A 20055-nucleotide genomic window follows, 5' to 3' on the forward strand; every position below is an offset into this window, starting at 1 on the left:
CGCCGGTACCGCCCGCGCCACCTCCGCCCGCCTTATGGGCACGGCCCGGCCGCCTCCGCCCCCGGGGCCGCGGGGCTGTGGGCGGAGCGGCACGGCTCGGCACGGCTCGGCACGGCACGGGCAGCTCCGTGCTCGGGGTCAGGGCTGCGAGTCTCCGCTGGACGGGAGTGGGACCCTCACGGCCGCGGGTCTGCAGCTGGGCATTCCCCGCACACACGTGTTGGCCAGAGCCAGAGCCCATCGCGGGGGTTTTTTGGGGATCCCCTGTTGGTGTTGGTGGTTTGGGGATCCCCCTGTTTGTTCACCGGCATCTGGAGCTCTTCTGCTCATCGGCTTTGCGATGGGGATCCCCCGAGGAGACACGTGTCGGTCAGAGGTCCAGTGACCCCCAAGTGGGTGGTTATGGGCTGGGGAACTCCTTGTGGGACGATGGTTTAGGACCCCCTAGATGCTATCTGTGGGGTCGGCTCCCTAACACAGAGGCTATCAAAGGCAGGAACGAGACATCTGAGCAAAGGGATGTCCCCACTGCCATCAGCGTCATGCAAACAGTGGAGGGCAGCTGGCTCCGGGCAGGATCCCCTTCTCCTCCATCCACTCACCGGTAGCTCCTGAGCAGGGATTGTCCCTGATCCAGGGATTGTCACCCGGCAGGCCCGTGCCCAGTGGTGCTGCTGGCAGGGCGAGAAGGTTTGAACGGCTGTGTTTGCCCAGCATCTGGCAAGAAGATTTCTTTTGGGTCAGAGGCTGGGTTGTTACAGGAGTGAAATTTTACCTAAGTGCAGGTACTCGTAACCAAATAGCTGTAACCAAGCCTATTACTAGTGCACGGAAAATTACAGTGGAAAGTGGGTCTCGATTTTCCAGCTGTTTAAATGCTGCCCTGGTGCCTTTTAGATGTGGTGTCACCAGCCTGAAATGTAATGTCTCGTTAATGTTTCACTTATTCCCCTGTCCCTTCAAACACGATGTGACATCATGAAAAATCGTGAGGAGTAGTGGTGAGTCACGGTCAGTCTGATTTTATGTGCCCTGATGAAATCAGGGTATTTCCGGACAAAAGAGTTCTCCTCTCAGTGATCTTTCCCTCCTCCCCTGTGGCCGGTGGGTGCAGGATGGTGCTGCAGGGGCAGCTCTGAAGAAACAGAAAAGATTATGGGAAAAGGTGATAACTGGCTGGTGTGACTGTGACTGTCACCAGCCTGGTGAGATGGCCGGAGGGTTCCTGCCGTGCTGTTATCTCCCGTGGAGGCAGAGGGGAAATGATAAGGCTCAGATGGTGCTATTCATAGTCCTAAACGAGCAGTGCAAGTGTGAGTGCCTTTGAAGTTTACTGGTGACCCCGCTGAGATCAATACCCTGGGCTGGTGAAGAGCAGGGAGAGAATCGGGCAGAAACCTGGGGGGAAAGGACTGTGAAAATAAAAAGGCCCATCTTTATAAGCTTGGGGAAAAAAGTTGCCTCCCAGTCCCAGGAGCCAGGTCCTGGACTAGTCCCCAGAGAGCCAAACGCATACAGAAAGATTGTGACTGAAATATCTTTCCTTGCGTTTTGCTGGGGTTGTTTGAAATCAACTCTGGTTGCTTTCAGAAGCGCTGTTTTGTGTTTCTGTGGTTACACGTGGATCCCAGTCCTGCTGGAAAGTGACAGAACGGACACCCCAGGACCTGGCTGGATGAGCAGGGGTGCCCTGAGGCCTCCCCCATCACTGGCACAACAGACCTGGCACTGCCTCTGCCTCTGGGACAGGGACAAGGACCTTGCCAGCTGCCCGATGGGATTCAGCACGACTCATCTTCTGGAGCTGCAGACAATGAGGAGGGTCAAAGGTACCACCGGCCGCCCTCAGCAATCCGAATATTAACAGGATTGCAACAGCAGTTCGAGGAATTTGAAGGGTCAAATTCCATGCGGCTGTTTTAGACTTCCAGTGAATCTCTAGCAGCGTTTTGGGAGGCTGATACCTTAACACAGACGTGTTTAAAGGAGTTAATGGGTGACCAGCCACAATCCAGCCAGAGCAGGAAGATGGTCTGCCCTGCTGAAGCCGGTTTCGGCAGCTGGGACACTGTGTGATTCTCAGAGATGCTGATGTGACTTCAGAAGAAAAAAATCTGAGGAGGATTGCAGTTGACTTGCATCATGTGCAGAGCAGAATTAGCCCTGGTTTTCCCTGCAGATTCCCAGCAGGATGGCTGCTCTGGGCTTTCTTTGGATATGGATGTCCCTAATCTGAAAGACAGCCAACATCTTGCTGCTAAAACACACTCCACAAATGTACTCGTGATTAAGAGCTGCCCAAAAAGGAGAAGGACACAATGGATTTATGTCAAACACTGAACCGTTTGAAGTGTGTCCCTTTCCTTTAAGAGACCTTGCTGCTGGCTGATGTCCACAGTACTGTGGAAAATCCACTGCCCTCAGTGCAACGTGGAGTTCAGAATGCAGCTGAATGAAAAACTGAAGATCTTTTTGCAATCAAATTTGTTTTTATATAAGTGTTTTGCCATGGGATCAGATTATAAGAGCCATCGGTGGATACTTTAGGGCAACTCTGCTGCTTAAGTGCCACATCCAGATGGTTTTTGGACTCTTCCAGGAATGATGACTCCACAACTACCCTGGGCAGCCTCATGCAGGGCTCGGCCACCCTTTTGGTGAAGAATCTTTCCCAAATATCCAACCTGTTGCAGCTCGAGTCCGTTTCCTCTTGTCCCATCGCTTGGTACCTGGGAGGACAGACTGACCCACACCGGGCTACAATCTCTCTCCAGGGAGAAATAAGGTCCCTTTGAGGCTCCTTTTCTCCTGACGGAGCTCTCCCTGCTGCCGCCCCGGTGCCGGTGGCAGTCCCCGCTTGCCGTGCGAGGTGTCCCCGGCAGATGGCACCGGAGCCCCGCGGCTCCGAGGTCTCTCCAGGCGCTCCCGCAGCACCGGGAGAAAACGGGGAGTGGGACACGGATCCCCTTTTCCAGCCGTTCTTGTCTCCGGCCCTTGGGCTCGGCGTTTTTAACCCTGCCTGCTTGCGTCAGTGTTTGTGGGGTTTTTTTCAAGACCCTATTGAGCACCGGGCGGCTATTAAATATCCCGGGAAATCCCAAAGTGAGCCAAATAATTTGGCAAATATGCGCCAAGTAATTGGCAAATACTTTGGGGGGAAAAAAACAAACACCCAAACTTGCTAAATATTACCTCAGTGAAAAATATAGTATGTACTAGTCAACACGGGTGTAGTATATAAAAAAACCCCTCCAGTATTTATGAAAAATAAAAAGGAGTTAGGAAAATGCAGATAGGCACTGGCTTGGTATGGACAAGAAACTGCTTATTAAAAATCTTGAGATGCTGTCCTGACTCTTTAATTCCAGTGTCTCAAGCTGGTTGTCAAATGGGCATCCTGAATCCGTGATTCTGCTGCAGAACCAGCACCTGGGCGAACACTCACCCACACATTTTAAGCACTCTGATGGTGTAACTTCAGTTCAGTCACACCTCTCCTTGTGAATATTTTGCATTAAGAATTGTTGTTTCCTCGTTTTATTTCATTGTTCCTTAAGAGAGAAATGCTTTTGACTTGTTCTGTATTTCAGAGCATCTTCCTCCTGCTTTGTTCACTAAAAAGCAGGGCCAGATGTATTAACTGCAGCCATAAATATTATTTTTACAGCAGAATATTTATCTTGCTGCATGGGTTGGTTGAGTTCAGGGTTGCAGACTTAAAAAACAGCTTCTCTGCCCTGAAGAACCCAGATACTTAATTAAGGCAGATAAGGCAGGACTAATAAAAAACAAGACAAAACTTCTCCTGCTTTGAACCACCTCTAGGGAGCAGGTCTTGGCAAGAGAAAAGAGAGATTGTAAAGCTGTAATAATAATAATAATGATAATTAATTGTATTTATAAAGCATCCCCTAATGGCTCTGGATGCTACACAACGATTTTAAATACAATTGAAAGCAACAACAGCAACGAGAAGCCGAATAAGGAAGGGTTGTAAAAATGAAGGTGTTTATTGCAGTAGATAGTAAGATTCCAGTGTGCTGTTTTGGGGTTTTTCTGCAGTATGGACACACAGACATCAGTCGGGAGCAGCTGAGGATTCCACAGTGAATTCTGCAGGCTTGCAGATTGCAGACTTTGATTACAAAGAGCAAATACATTTTACAGCCTGGTTTGCATGTCACTGTCTCTGCTTTATTTCCTTTCTGTACCCCAGCCAGACAGACGGTGTAACTCAATGCAGCCCAGTTCACGTTTATGCTGCTGGATTGGCTTTCAGGTTTTTCTGCCTCCATTTGATAGGGGTAAATACGTATTTATGTTCGATTTTTGGAAACAAAGAAGAGAACAAATCTGTGGGCTTTGGGGAGGCTGGATGAACCCTCCCGGGGCCAGTGGGAAGTCACAGAATGGTTTGGGTTGGAAAGGAGGTTATGGAATGACTCCCGGGAGGAGTTGGTGATGTTTATTTAGCCTGGAGAAAAGGAGCCTCAGGGGTGACCTTATCACTCTCTACCACTCCCTGAAAGGAGGATGGAGACAGGTGAGGGGCAAAATCTCCCAGTCAACAGGGACAGGACAGTCTTAAACTGAACCAGGAGAGGTTTAGGCTGGACATTAGGAAGAAGTTCTTCAGAGAAAAAGCGACTGGGCACTGCAATGGGCTGCCCAGGGAGGCGGCGGAGCCACCATCCCTGCGGGGTTTGAGGAAAGCCTGGATGTGACACTCAGTCTATCTGACAAGGTGGTGTTCTGTCATAGCTTGGACTCGTCACCTCAAAGGTCTTTTCTCACCCTACTCGGTTCTGTGTGATCCTGTGCGTGTCATCACAAGTCCCCCACAGCTTGGCAGACCTTCCACTGGAGCAGGTTGCTCACAGCCACATCCAGCCTGGCCTCGGACACTCCAGGGACGGGGCGCGCACAGCTTCTCCGAACGAGTTGCGCCCAGCGCTTCACCCTCTCAAAGGAATAATTTCTCCCCAGCACCCCAGCCAACCCTGCGCTCCGCCGCCCGTGCCGCCCTCCCCGGCCGTGCTCTGAGGGGCTGTGGGGGCCGGGGTCGGTGCCCGGTGGCTCTGAGGGGCTGTGGGGGCCGGGGCGGCTCTGAGGGGCTGTGGGGAGCCGGTGGCTCTGAGGGGCTGTGGGGGCCGGTGCCCGGTGGCTCTGAGGGGCTGTGGGGGCCGGGGTTACTCTGAGGGGCTGTGGGGGCCCGGTGGCTCTGAGGGGCTGTGAGGGCCGGTGACTCTGAGGGGCTGTGAGGGCCAGGGCCGGTGCCCAGTGGCTCTGAGGGGCTGTGGGGGCCGGTGTGGCTCTGAGGGGCTGTGGGGGCCGGTGCCCGGTGGCTCTGAGGGGCTGTGGGGGCCGGTGGCTCTGAGGGGCTGTGGGTGCCCAGTGGCTCTGAGGGGCTGTAGGGGCCGGGGTTACTCTGAGGGGCTGTGAGGGGCCGGTGACTCTGAGGGGCTGTGGGGGCCGGGGTTACTCTGAGGGGCTGTGGGGCCGGGGTTACTCTGAGGGGCTGTGGGGGCCGGGGTTACTCTGAGGGGCTGTGGGGGCCGGTGCCCGGTGGCTCTGAGGGGCTGTAGGGGCCGGTGCCCGGTGACTCTGAGGGGCTGTGGGGGGCCGGGGCCGGGGCCGGTGGCTCTGAGGGGCTGTGGGGGCCGGGGTTACTCTGAGGGGCTGTGGGTGCCCAGTGGCTCTGAGGGGCTGTGGGGGCCGGGGTTACTCTGAGGGGCTGTGGGGGCCGGTGCCCGGTGGCCCTGAGGGGCTGTGGGGCCCGGTGGCTCTGAGGGGCTGTGGGTGCCCAGTGGCTCTGAGGGGCTGTGGGGGCCGGGGTTACTCTGAGGGGCTGTGTGGCCGGGGCCGGTGGCTCTGAGGGGCTGTGGGGGCCGGGGTTACTCTGAGGGGCTGTGGGGGCCGGTGGCTCTGAGAGGCTGTGGGGGCCGGGGTTACTCTGAGGGGCTGTGGGGGCCGGTGGCTCTGAGGGGCTGTGGGGGCCGGTGACTCTGAGGGGCTGTGGGGGCCGGGGTTACTCTGAGGGGCTGTGGGGCCCGGTGGCTCTGAGGGGCTGTGGGGGCCGGGGTTACTCTGAGGGGCTGTGTGGCCGGGGCCGGGGCGGCGCTGCCCGAGGCGGGGGCGGGCGCGGGGCCGCGCGGCGCGGCAGCGCCCCCTGGCGGGGCGGGGCGGGGCGCGCGCGGCCGGCGGCGGGCGCGGAGCGGGAGCGGAGCGGGCGCGCAGCGGGAGCGGAGCGGGATGGCGGGCGCGCTCACCGACGTGCTGGGAGAGGTGCTGGTGGCCGCCGACGGCGAGGAGGTGGCCGTGTCGGCGCTGGCCGCCCGCGGGGTCTCCTTGGTGGGGCTCTACTTCGGCTGCAGCCTCGGCGGCCCCTGCGCGCAGCTCGGCGCCAGCCTGGCCGCCTTCTACGGGCGCTTCAGGGGGGAGGCGGCGGCGGCCGGCGGGCAGCGCCTCGAGATCGTCTTCGTGTCGGCGGAGCAGGAGCAGCAGCAGTGGCAGGAGGCGGTGCGGGCCATGCCCTGGCTGGCGCTGCCCTTCGCCGACAAGCACCGCAAGGTGAGACCCGCGGCCGGGCGGGGGGCGGCGGGGCGCGCCCCGGGCTTTGTCTGGGGGCCGCGGGGCTCGGCCGGGGCCCGGCGCCTTCCAGAAAGTTCCCGGGGGAGCCGGGGAAGCGGCGGGGAGGTGGCGGCTGCCGTCCCGCGGGGCGACGCCGTCTCGCCCGGTTCCTGCGGAGCCTGGGAGCCCCGCGGGAGGGGAGCCCCGGGCCGGGCACCGCGGGCGGCCGGAGCCGCTTGGCCTCGCCGCGCCCCGCGGAGGAGCGGGGCTGCAGGTGAGCCGTGAGGGGAGCAGCTCCTCCGAGCCCCGGACACGGCGTCGCTCAGGTGGGCGCCCGAGGAAACCGGAGCTCGGCGTGGGCAGCGGACACGGCGCCCGTGGGCTCCGGCGCGGGTTTGGGCGCAGGAAGGAGCCGTGGCCGCCGCCGGCCGTGGGAGGACACGCGGTGGTGGAGCAGCCAGTGAGCCCGACTCGGCTGGGAGCTGCTGGCGAAGCTGCCCTGCCAGTCTGTGCGATGGGGTTTGTTCCTCTCCTTTGGTGTGTTCGATGCTCTCTACAAGTTAGAGCCTCTCATCCGTAGAGTTTAATCTGAAAGATAATGGACAGAAAGCACGCAGACGGGGCAGGCTGTGAGGAAAAGGGACAGGCTGAGCTTCCACTTCCCAACGAGCTTGCAACGCTTAAAAGGAAAAAAAAAAATAAAAATCTCTCTTTACAAATCTAATCTCTGGAAGCAATTGGGTAAGAATTGAAAAGATGGTGCCCCACAGTGCTATTTTTCTAACCATCTTTCTGGCTGATGGTTGAGGCAGCGGGTGTGGAAGCAGCGGGCACGCTGTGGCTCAGCTTTGGCTGGCGTTGGGATAACGCTGGTTATTGGGATAACGCAGGGCCGGGGCTGGCTGAACCCCCTCGGGCATCCCCTGTGTCTGGGCACCCCGAGGGATGAGAGGGATAACATCCTCCAGGATGGGTCTCTGAGCCCTGCTCTGTTCCTTAGGTAAAGGGATTGTTTAAGGAGAAGTTGGCTGTTGTCTGGCAGCGCCGTGTGATGTCCCTGCTGCTGAGAAGGGATGTAGCTTTGAAAAACGGATTTGCCTTTTTTTATTTTTCCTTGTTTGCTGCTGGTTTTTGTCCCGGTTCTGCAAAAACTCTCGTGTATTTAATGCTGTGCACCTGGGTGATAATGCTGCCCAAGGCTCCCAGTTTGCCTCTTTGAAGTCCGGACACTTCTAACTGGGAGCTCACCCAAGTGATCAGATACTCTGAGGAGCCGCGACAGAAGCTTCATCCTTCAGAGAAACTAGAGTTTAACTCAGGTTTCTTTTAAACCAAACCCTCTTCCTAGGGGGATGTGAAAACACTGTGGTTCCAATTAGTAGCTGACCATTTCCCTACAGAACATTTCAGATTATTTAGATGGTGGGACTTCTGCTTGCCATATTTGCTTTAAAAATTCCACTGCAATGTAGTTAAATGGTTGGGAAATCACAGAAGTGGAAGCTAGCATTAATTTTACATGCTGGCCAATGCTTCCATCTATTAGATTGCACGAAAACATGAAATAAAAAGATTATGGGGTCTTAAACTCTTATTCCAAGAAGCCCTGAGTTAAATTCAGGATTATTTTTGTGTGGAGTGTAAAGTAATTGAAGCTCACGCTGTATATTTTCAAAACTAAGCAGATGTGATGTGGCTTTGGAGGAAGCTTAATCTACGGATAACAGAGAACCTATTTGTAAGTTGTAAGGGCAATTATGTCAGGATATCAGATTTCTAAACAGGAGATTTATAACCTGTAGCTCAGGCAGTTAGAAGTTTCCTTGTATAATAGGCTGATTTTTTTAAATAGTTGGGTTAATGACCTGACTCCCCAGAAAAGCACAAACTTTCTATTTTTCAAAAACATGCCAGCGAGAGCTGGGGATGTCGAGCATATGTTCAGTACCCCACGGGCTTAATTTGTTTTAAAACAAAAGCATTAGAGGAATGTAGGCAGTGCTTTTGAGTTATGGTTCCTTTGCACTGAGGGATACTCCTAAACCCCAGCGAATTATATAGATTTATGGGAAGAAAGGGATGTTATGGATGCAGGGTAGACACAGCAAGAGAGATGGGAGCACTGAGAGCTGTGTCCCTGAGCTCTCAGCTCCCCTTCTTTGCAGGTTACAGGGTTTGTCTGGGAGAAGCTCTGCCCAGCAGGGTCGTGTGTGGGTGATACCCAGGCTCAAAGACTTCCAGAAGTCCTTTTTAGCCAACTCTTCCCGTTGTGGGTTGGTTGCTTTATCTACTGAGGCCATGAAAACTTTGTGGAGAGATGATGTCTTCCTATCCTATGTAAAAGCATCATTTTTGTTGCTCAGTGTTATTGAAAAATACAACGTTTAAGTTTCATCTGTCATTGTCCTTCTCTGGTGTATTCTGCATTTTTCTGCGTCTCTCCTTCTTCCAAACCGTGGGCACCAGACACTGACAGATCTTAAAACCCAGGCTCCTTTCTGGGTTTGCAGTACGATTCCCACAAGTCCTAAAAGTAAATTAGCATCTTACTCTGATGGTTATTGGGGAAAGTAGATGGAATTGTCAAAGCAAACAGCCACTCTTCCTTGAATGCCTCGGTAACTCAATAATGCTGGGGTGCAGTTACCAGGGACAACCAGTTCAATTGGAGTAACTTCAGCACACAGCAATTTTTGCCTCCAAACCAGTAATAAAAGAAAGCAGTGCAAGTCAGCAAACATCTGGCCGTGGGGAAAGCCTTTGATTAATGAGGAGGATGGCATTATGCCTCTGTCTGAGCCGCAGCCAGACCTATTATTGGGTGGGTTTTTTTTTTCAAGGACAAAACCAGAACGCACCAAATGAGATTGGAGGCCTTTAACTCGTGGTGCACCTCCCTCAGTTAAGTTGTTCAGTCCCGGATTTGGGCAGCCACAGGAAGCTTTTGGTAATTAATTTGTCTTCTGATAATGCCTGGTGTGGCTGAGCAGAGCAATGGGGAGAAGATGTTGCTCTGTGTCTTTGTCTCTGTCATGGTTTTGGTTTAACATCACCCCGTTGTTATCTGTTTGCATGGACATCTGCTCGAGTTCTGGAGGGTTGATTTAATAACAGCTTTAATTCCTGATTGCTGCTGAGAACCTCAGTAGTGTAATCAGCCCCCATCTGCCTACGTGCCCTGATGTCCCTCAGCACCCACAACGAGATGTCTCCCTTCCTGCTGCCGGAAAGATCCCGGACTTCTGCTGGTGAGCTCCACACCATCCCTGCTGCAGGGTCTGCCCACACTGGGGGTGAATTTGGGGGCTTTTCAAGGCCTTATGGCACACAGGCTGTTGGAGGAGTGCTGTCCTGATGTAGGACACCTTGGTCATCTCTGCTAAAAATGGTAAACCATCCACATTCTCCATTGAGCAGATCCTCTCACGTGGTTCCACACAGGAGTGGGAGCAGGGAGAGTTGGGCTGCTGGAGGAGAAAAAGCTCTACAGTGAGAGGGCAGCAGTTTGTCTTTTGCTGTTGTTTATTTGCCTTTGGTTTTGTTTTTACTTGTTAGTTTCTTGGCCCAGTCGTCTTCCTCATTCCTCGTTCTTTTTAATCTTGAAATTTCTCCTGTCACTTCCTTGGTGCATCCACAGAGTGCCGCACTGGCGTTGGGGCTGTGCTTTGCCTCTCTTGTGCTTTGTGTTTTTCTGCTGTATTTATGCATCTGGTTGAGTGTTGTACAGATTCTTCTTGGGAAGGCCGAGATGCTTCTGTTCTGGATTTAAATAAATGCAGAACATGTTGATTGCTTTTCTGTGATTATTCAGTCGAGTATCTGAAAACAATTTGAGGATCTCCCTTTGCTCACAATGGTAAATTCACTTTGGTTGGGACAGAGTGTTTTCCCTTTATCTGAAAAGATCATCTGCCGTGGGAGCCTCTCATAATAAGGCACCAGGTACTACTTTGGTAGGTAGACTTTGTACAAGAAGTGGTGGGAAGAAGATAGAAATGTCATTAAATCAGACTGTCCACTTTTTGTGTAGGAAAAAACCTCAAACCCTTGATTACAGTTTAAGGTACACCCTGATCTGCAGAGACTCTGAACTTTTCTGTTTGAAACTGCCATCTGCTGAGATCTGGGAGGCAAGTGGTCAGCACAGATGTGGGATTTGTCTTACAGAAGATTTTGTAAATCACTTGAAGCAGCTTTTGAATTTCATCATATAAAAATATCTAAGTAATCACTTTCAGCTGTATTCCTGACTTTATATTTCTGGGATGAGAATGTATATGAAATCTTTGGCTTACGGAGCTGTAGATTTGAAAAATATGGTCTTTTCATGACATCAGGCTATTGAGTAAGAAGCAAGGCATTAGCAGCACCAACTGATTCTTTGTTTGCTTTGAAACTTTGCTGGTTCTGAAATGTAAGAATGGGAGATGCATGAAGGGAGCAGAGGGAAGTATGTGTGCTGTTTTTCATTGTGGCATCTTAATCCAGATGTTGAAATGAAAACGTTCATTTAAAAATGCACGGTTGACAATTTCATTCGTTACTCTCAGGTTGCAGGACTGAGCAAAGGAACTTTACTTTGTAAAACAATCAGTGCATAGCTCTTCTCCAAAAATGCATTCTTTAGAGGCTGAACACGTAACAGCTTTACAAAAGAAAGCGCAGAACAATGGAGTGTTTTTCCCTGCGATTTTTGAGACATTCAACAGTGAGCTCCAATTATGAGTGAGGAATAAGCTATTCAGTATTTCCACATTGTGCAGATGACATTGAAGCCAAAACATTTTGACTTCTTGTTGTTGTTGTTGATGCCTTTTTTCCAAATTATTTCTGTGTGTGTTTTACACAGCTCTGCAGTCACCCTCCATACAATTAGTAGTTCTCTCATGCCAAGACCCTAATCCTTCTGTGAAATCCCCATAACAGTCAGTAAGCTGCAAGTCTGGGGACTGTGTCCTGGTCCTGCAAGAGTTGCAAAAACACCCCTGACGTCTGTGGAGGTTGGATTTCCCCCCATATCCAAACTGTTGCCTGCCTGAGCACTTTCCCTGGGGGAGAATTAGTAGTTTAAAAGTCTTGCTGACGTGTAGTCTGCTGTGGTGTTTATTACATCCTTCAGTGGGTAATTACCCACGTTTTAGGACCTGCTCTGAAAGTCCTTGGGCATCTTTCCATTATCAAATCCTCCTGGCTCCGGAGTGGGGACAAGCAGTGTGCTGATCACAGGGTTGGTTCTTGAACAGGGTTCTGTACACATCCATCCCAAAAACTGACCTCAGGTTTGCGTGGCCTTTGGATGGTGGCTTCTTCAAGTGGTTCAATGACATTTTAGTTTGAAATGCAGTTTCAGTACTCAGTCCTTTTGTATTGTTGCCCACAGGTATTGCTTAGTACTAGAAAATTTGGGTGAAATTCGTGGTGAGTTCACTGCTGGCAGGTTCAGGTTTTGGAAGAGCTCAGGATGGTTTGGAGTTTTTTGATCCTTTCTCACGGACAAACTTTTAGTGTTTCAAAGCAGCACTCGGTGGGGTGAGTGTGTGAGACTGGGTTAAGGTTTCACTTCTGAATTACATCTGGGTAGAGCTCTCTGTTTTGCATTCCTGTTTTTTTTAGTCATGCTCCCAGCATGGAACTTGGGGCATGGTTTTAATCTAAGTCAAATCAGAAAATATTGCAGTTTTTGGTGACCGCACCACGGGGATTCTTGTCCCAACCCTCCTTCCCAACAATCCAGATTCAACATAGTGATTGCCTCCTCCTTATTGCTGGTGTTTGATGTGAAATGTAGGGATCAAGGGAAGCTGAGAGGGCATGGGAGGCTGTGGTCCAGCAGGCTGAACTCTGAATTCAACAAAGCAAATTTGAGCAGCGCTTGCCTGAGCATTTGTTTGATGAGAAGCTCATTGGTGTGTGTGGATTGCTTCCTCCTCCTTCCCCTCCCCGTTTTTTTATCAGGGAAACAAGTTCCAAGCAAAATATTCCAAAGTGATATTTAATTACTCTTTAAAATGCAACTATTTGTCTTATCAGCCATGTGGATTTCTATTTGCTGCTTTGATTTGACAGTTAGTAGTTTGTAATTTTTGAAAAGCTTACACGCTCCAGGAATCTGTGATTTTTGTGCTTTTGAAAGTCGAGATGTTGAATTAACTGCAGCTTTGAACTATTCACGGATAATTTCAGGCCCCCCGCTTTCAGCAAATAACAAGCTGACTCCTGAGCTTTCAGGCTGGGTTGAATACTGAATAATCACGACTTTATAGCTGCGTGTGCTCTCTAAACTGGTTCCATGGCACATCACAGCGTAATGCACGATAGGTTTGAAATGTTTTTGTAGACAGATCACTTTGTGCCATCTCCAGATAATAACAGCTGGGAAAGGAGGGAGTACTGCCAGCCTGGGGAGGGTGCTTGGATTTGTTACAGCTTGGGCTTTGAGCACGTTAATTCCTCTCTGTTCTTGAGGTGGGAGCCCAGATGGGGGACATGGGGGAGTTCTGGGGTAGAGGGGGGCTTTCTCCAGCACTGCCTTGATGTCTCTCTGCAGAGCTGGTGCTCTGCAGGCAAAAAAAACCCCCACAATCAGAGTTAAATCTGTAGATAGTAAATTAAAGACAGGGTCAATGGAGAAACTGGGAGTGGGATGAGTTGACAAGCAGATAAACCTGATAAATTCTCTTGTGGGAGAGTGAATTGTATGCCTTGTCTCATAGCTGATCACATTTTCATCATCTGAGTTTTCCAAGGAAAATGCAGTGTCTTATTGATTTGGCAGAGAGTACACACAACTAATGGAAGGGTGGAATTAGAAAGATGCAGGAATGTTGTCTGCATATTCTCACGTCTGTCTTTCAGCACTGTGAACAATTGCAACCAACAATTAATATGTTAAGAATTTCCAGTCTTTGTTTAGTGTGAGTGAGTGCTCAGTTGCATCAGGGCAGTAGCTGAGCATCTGCAATCTGATCAAACCCATGCTGGGGCTCAGCAAAGCCCCTCTGACCTAAAAACAAAGGAATGGGAGCCCTCAGCGAGGCACAGGGCAATATGGGGGTTCAGGGTCCCTGCCTGTGTGGGGAGAGCCCAAAACACCACAGAGGATCTGGTTCCTAAAGGGTGTGCTCCTAGTGACAGGTGCTGTTCCAGCTGTGGAGACCAGGAATGGTGCATGGGAAAGGAGCAAACCCTCACCACAGCCGAAGGCTTGTGATGAGGAAGGCAGCAGGGATACCCTGGGACAATTCTTGGATGCATCTCCAGGCAGACAAGGCACTGTAGCAGCAGGGTAGTGTGACACATTCATTGCTGAGTGGTTTCTGCAGCACTGGAATCTGTCCTGTCCAGCCAAGGAGAGAAGCTCCAGGGCCCTCCAGTAACATTGCAACTGTGGCTAAATCCAGCCTGACTTGAAAATATTTGCATGGAGAAAAGGTGCAAAAGTCCCCATTTAAAAGAGTAGCCGGATTTAAGTTACATGCTTGAGGTATAAAAAATAGCTGGTGGCACTCTCAGCTGTGGGCTGAGACCTCAGGGGGTGGGTGGCAGCTGGCACAAGGAGTCACATCCCACCAGGAGGGATCTCAGCAGGGCTGGGCTTTGACAGCTGAGAAGGGAACACTATTTTACGTTTCAGGGCAAGGATTAAAAAATTTGGATGAGAATTAAGTCATGTTTGCAGAATAGACTGTAAGGCGACTGAAACAAATTGCAACTGCATGAGCGAGCTGGAGAGAGAAATTCTAGTTCTTCGTGGTTCCCAAGAGAATCCCACTGGAGAGATGAAGTCATAGCTATGACTTCATTAGTGTTAGCTCAGGATGCTGACAAATGAGCCCGTTTGATTTGTGTCAAGCTGACGGGGACACTGTTCAGGCTCTCCCTGGCAGTCACTGCCCTTGCCGTGACAGTGGCAGAGCTGGGCATTGCTTCCCCAGCCAAACTGATCCAGCTCAGCATTTGCTTTTGAGCTGCCACTGCCTCATCCTTTGTTCCAGCTCCAATCTGGCTTTGATAAATCCTGCTGGGCAGAAGGCAGCAGCCCAAGGATGGGCAAGCAGCAGCCTTGTAGTAGCCAAATGTCTCCATCAATGCCCGGGCCTGTGCCTGGCGTGGGGAGCATTAATGGTACCCAGCAGTTCCAGCCTGGCTTCCAGAGCAAACAGAGGGATGTCGGATCTCACTCTCATGACTCTCAGCATAACTGTAGGAGTCCCTTCTGGAAAAAGTGTGAAATTTATTGTAATACACACTGAGGATCTTGTGGCAGATCTGAGCTGCTAAATCCTCTAAACCTGAGCCTGCAACTTCATTGACAGGGCCTCTCACTTCACTCAGCTCCAAGCTTATGGTTTCACTGCTCCAATATTTTTCCATACATGGAAGCATTCCTGCTCCAGCCTGGGCTAATCCTGACATGCCACTGCATCTGGATGTTAGCTCATTTCTCGCAGCTGACACTGTGCAAAGGCAGATGGCTGAACTTAGTTTTGTTTAAATAGATGTAATTCAGCCAGCAAAAGTCTCACTCCATAGGTGAGCATGGTGGGGAAAAAAAAAAAAAAAAAAAGAAAAGAAAATACGTGTTTTTCCATTTTATGAAGCTCCCAGGACTATTGGGTAGATGAATTGGTCACCAGGAATGCCATACTTTGAGAATGTATAAATTAATTTGCAGAGGGGTAACAAAACACGGATTTGTTGTCTCTAAACCCATCTCCTTGCTGTGGCTCTGTCAGTGGAGAGGGGCTCCTACCCATCCCATCAGAGGATGCTCCTGGTTGCTCTGCTCTGCTCTGCTGGCTCTTCAAAGTCTCTGGACTGTTTGATGTGTGTTTAGCAGCTCGGTGGAGCTGGGACTGCTGCACTCCTGCAACTGAGCCATACCAGAGAAAGAGCTGCTTGTGCTGCTGAGCTGCTGCTTGAGCCGGGGGCCTGTTTATAATCCCTTCCTCACTGGGGCAGGCTGTAGGATTTAATTAAATGTCTGTGAGGTGCTCTGCGAGCCTCTGCTGAAAGGCCCTGCGTGAGGGCAGTGCCTTTGAATAAAAGCTGGAGACCTTCCCCAGCCGCCGCCAAAGAGCTGGAGCTGAGGCAGCGAGACCCGAGCTGCTGAATCTGAACAGATGTTGGTTCTCCCCCACTTGGGTAGTTCAAAAGGATTATTCCACCCCTCCCAAAATAAAGGAGACACACAGGGATTGCACTAGTGTTGCCAGGGATCTCGGCTCCATCTCGTGCTCGCTGCTGGTCGAAAGGTTGCACGCTGGGCTGGTGATGTGTGTGGAGTGTTTTGGTTGTGTTTGCAGTTCAGCATCCACTTGCCTGGCCCTCACTGGGGGTCCCAGTTGGTCCACTCTTTGCTTGGCTGCTGCTGTTGTGTGCAGAAATAAGACAAGCTGAACTGAGCCAGGATAAAACAGGGTTCAAATGAACCAAGCTGTGTGATGGCGTGGGAAGGAGATGACAATTTCCAGATCTGCTGTCAGATCTGTGAAGTAGATGAAACCTCCTTTGTGTGACTGTTTCAGCCCCTGAGAACCAAGTGTGTCCAAGAGCTGTTGGGGTCTGTGGTGTCCCCAGCCCCACTGAGGGACTGCTGTCCCTCTGTCTGCCCTTCCAAGTGCAGCTCAGGGTCTGAGCAGCAGCAGCAGCACCCTGGTCCTTGTGCACAGTCTTGTGTCTGGTGGGATTTTCAGCATCAGATGGGTCACTAGAACATTAGAAATGTTCTTCCCCTTCATGTTTTTTCTGACTACTGTTCTGTCGCTCTCAGAGCAAATCAAAGGGCACCAGGCTATAAATCCTGCCTTGCAAGTACTGCCTGGGTGTTTGGCTTGCAGGATTGCTCCTCTTTTATCAGCTGATATCTGGTGTTTTTAAGAGGGCAGGGAGCTGTGCTGATTTGCTTCTGAGAGGCTGATGACTCTACGAGCTGATTTTTTAGGATGCTCCCTTTTTGATTGAGGTTTGTGGCCACAGAACAGAGGTCCCTGTGTGTGTTACATTGCAGGCTGCTTCTAATGAGCTCTTCCCTGTAATCTCTGCTTGGAAATTTGCAAATAGCTGCATGCTTAGGGAAATGGCTTCACCCCATGGACACGGAGGCAGAGGTGAGAGGGGGCTGGATATGGGGCTGTGATTCCCAGGTCCCAGCACTCGCAGGGAAAGCCCCATCTCACACAGCTCATGGACATGACCCCGAGATTGTGCTCTGCTTCCCTCAGCCATTGCCCCCTGCTGCTGCTGTGCCGTGTGCTTCCAAAATCGCTTCGTTCCAGGGTTAGAAAAGACCCATTTTTGTGTCCTGAAGTGCTGGATTTCACAGATAGAGAAGGGGAAAGGTCTTAATGCCTGCAGCTTGATCTGCTAATCTGAAAGCATGGCAAGTTGTTCCTAGGGGAGATTTGCTGCCCGGCTTTCTTCAATGCGACTTTGCACAAATAGGGTTTGTTCCTACAATGAGCTGGAGCAGCTGAATGCCTCCCACCAAGATTGCTGATATTTAGGTCTTTGATTTTGGCGGAGACACACAGCAATAAATTAAATGAGCTGGGGAGTTTCAGAGAGTAGTACAGATGGTGGGAAACTGAGGGTAGGGACTACTTAAGTGCTAACGTATGGCACGGCTTCCACTCCTTTCTTTCTTAAAGGAATGGAAAATGCTATGGGCTGCTCTTCCAGGGATTTGGCCTCCTCCTCGTCTTCAGAGACCAGCAGACCACCTCTGTCAGAGTGTTTTCTTGATGATCAAGGAAGGAGAGTCCTGTGTGTGCCCCTGCCTGTGCCACAGCAATATCTTGGTGCCTGTTCTCATCCCAGCCTGATCCTGGCTTGCTGCATGCTTGGCTTTCTGCTTTTCTCTCTGGGAAAAGCAACTGTTAAATGAGATTTCTTCTATCTTTTGCTTTTTTTCTCAATAGGTCTGACCCGGTTTTGCTTTTGTTAAGCTGTGAAGATTCAAGTGAAGCTATTTCATTCCTTTGTCCCCCTCTGTCTGCATTAATTCACTGTGTCCCGATTGATGGTTTAATCATTGTGTGTGACAAGAGCATCTAGGTTCTCGATTGGTGGTTATGTCTTAGGTGGTGCATAAAATAGTTGTTTGTCACCTTGGTGGCTCCCAGGATGAGTTTTTTGCCTAGAGAGGCAGTTTTCAAACCAGTTAATAGCTGTGCTGTGAAGCAGAAGAGGAGGTGGCTGTCCCTGCCTTTCCCTGCAGGCATGTCCCTGCAGCTGTGTGGGACCAGTGGCTCTTCAGGTGGGAAGACGGGGATGTGGCAGGCTGGGAGGAGCCTCCCAGGTTGGGAAGAGATGTTATTTGGAGAGGGATGGGGAGTGTGGGAGAAGCAGGTCGATGGAGGGAGAGAGGCATGAAGACCAGGCTGGAGCAAGGGGTAATGCCTCACCTGAAGAGTCACTTAGCTTCAGACAGCCCAGATTTGAATTGCAGGGTTTACTCAATTTTAAAAATTAAACTCCCTCTGAGCCCTGCATGTTTGTGTTGTTCTTTGGCTCGGGCTGACCGAGCAGTGGCCTTTTGTTGAGCCACATCCAGATCCTGGTTTGATGTTTGTCCCCACGAGGATTTGCTGCAGGCTTTGCCGCTGAAAAAGTGGAGTCATCTGCATAAACCCCAGTAAATCTCTAGGTTAAGAGGCCACCAAATACCACCTCTGTCTGTGGCCATCCCTTTAATTATGAAAATAATAACCCCAGGCAGATCTTACGGCCCTGCTGGCGGCTCAGGGTCTGTTGTGCTTTGCTCTGTTCAGAGAACTGCGTTTGAAGGAGATGGTCCTTACCCTACAGCTGGTTGTGTAGGGCTGTGTGTTACTTCCCCCCCATGAGAGGTGTGTCTCCCCCACAGTGACAGCCTTGATGCCTCCTGCCTTGTGGACACACCGGGTTGGGATCTGGAAGGGGAAGTGCACACTTCCCTCACCTCCCTTCTGTCTTCATGGGTCTGCCTTCTCCAGGCTTGAAACTAGAACTGGGATTTACACCCGGCAGGTGGCTGAGGCATAATAAGTTCCCTAAAAGTGGTAGCTGCCATTTCTGGCCGAGTGCATCTTCATCTATTTCCTCCCTTCCTGAGAGCTGGAGCAGGGATTATCCAGAACAAATCCTGTTACCTCCTCAGTGAAGGAGTCACAGGACGGGAGCGCCCCATGGAACATAAATCTGTTAGCAAATGACATCACAGGTGAAGGCTTTTAGGGTTTCTTTGCCAGAAAGTGGCAGTGTTGATTGCCAGGTTTAGTAGTGAAGAATTTGAAGTAGTGATTCATCCATCAATCTATGTCTTAAGTATGTAGTGGTAAAGCTTAGGAAAATCTTTGTATGTAAAAGGTGTTTCCTCTTAGGGAGCTGAGAACCCCTTAGGTGCAGCAATTACTATTTTACTTAATTGGGATTGAAATACCAAATGCTCAGGACATGCCAGCTCGTGTCTGTTGTGGGGAAAACTCAATTGCCCAAGAGAAAGAGCTTTTCATCCTGTCTGGATAGAAATCTATTGAAAAGAAAAATACCTGACATTTTTTGGTCATCTGCTCAAACGTCTGTCTGGGTCTATGGAGGTGATTCTTGGTGGGGAAAGTCATTTGTGAGAGGCAGCTCCCAGAAAGGAAAAGGGTTGCTCATTCTCAGGCTTGTGGTATTTAGTTTGGTATTTTACTTTGTAATTACTCCAGCAATTAGCACAGCTACAGACTTTGTCTTCTCTCTGCTGCTCTGTGTGTGCTGCTTGCCCAGCATTTGCTGGCCCCGAGGATAAACCTGCCTTGAGCAGAAGCACAGGCTGGCCCTGGAGAGGCTTTGGTGAATTTAGGGCAATCAGGATCCATGTGGATGTTGGCTCTGACCCTCTGCAGTCAATGAGACCGTGCCTGGCCCTGAGCTGCTCCTGCACAAGTCATTGCTTTGCCTGTGCCCACCTACAGCTGCTTAGTGACATAAAAATGAAGGGCAAACACGCTGTACCTGTGTTTTTAGCTGTTAAATTATTCCAATCATCCTTGTGGTAGCTGAAGATGCATCAGTGTTGGTGCTGTGGGTTCATGGCCAGAGCGATGCTGAGAACATGAACATTGTAAAAAGAAATTAAACTGGACATTGTGTCACAGAGATAAAAAAGTCCTGCCTGATATGAGCTTGGGCAAACACTTTTTGTGCCATTTTGTGTTTTTTTGTTTTTTTTTTTTCCTCTGCCATTACTCACAGCATTTGCTTTGTTCAGAGCTTCAAGCTGTGTGAACCGGTGTGTAATTGCCCTGGAGGGTAAAAAACATCACACTGACACAGAGCTGCCAGACACCTTCTGATTTCAAAGTGCCATTTACTCACACATTTTCAGTGTTTCTTGTTTGTGCTGGTAAAAGCAGCTCCTGACAGAGAAATGGATATTGGTGTGAGCAGCTCCTGCTGCCACAGCGAGCCTGTTCAGCTCCTGGGGTGAATGAACAGCCTCATTCCAGCTTCCCTGGT

At 50.8% G+C, this 20055-nt stretch overlaps 1 protein-coding gene across 1 annotated transcript in view; it reads left to right on the plus strand.

Moving 5' to 3' along the window:
• Positions 1 to 6212: 6212 nt before the first annotated feature.
• The window catches only part of NXN (nucleoredoxin), a 46690-nt gene continuing 32847 nt past the window's right edge, over positions 6213 to 20055 (plus strand). The window contains exon 1 of the mRNA XM_066333477.1: positions 6213 to 6570. Within this exon, the coding sequence (XP_066189574.1) occupies positions 6253 to 6570 (318 nt within the window). The 5' untranslated portion in view covers positions 6213 to 6252. The remainder of the gene's footprint in view (positions 6571 to 20055) is intronic.

This window comes from Sylvia atricapilla, chromosome 20, assembly GCF_009819655.1.
Source record: "Sylvia atricapilla isolate bSylAtr1 chromosome 20, bSylAtr1.pri, whole genome shotgun sequence".
Taxonomy (NCBI): domain Eukaryota; kingdom Metazoa; phylum Chordata; class Aves; order Passeriformes; family Sylviidae; genus Sylvia; species Sylvia atricapilla.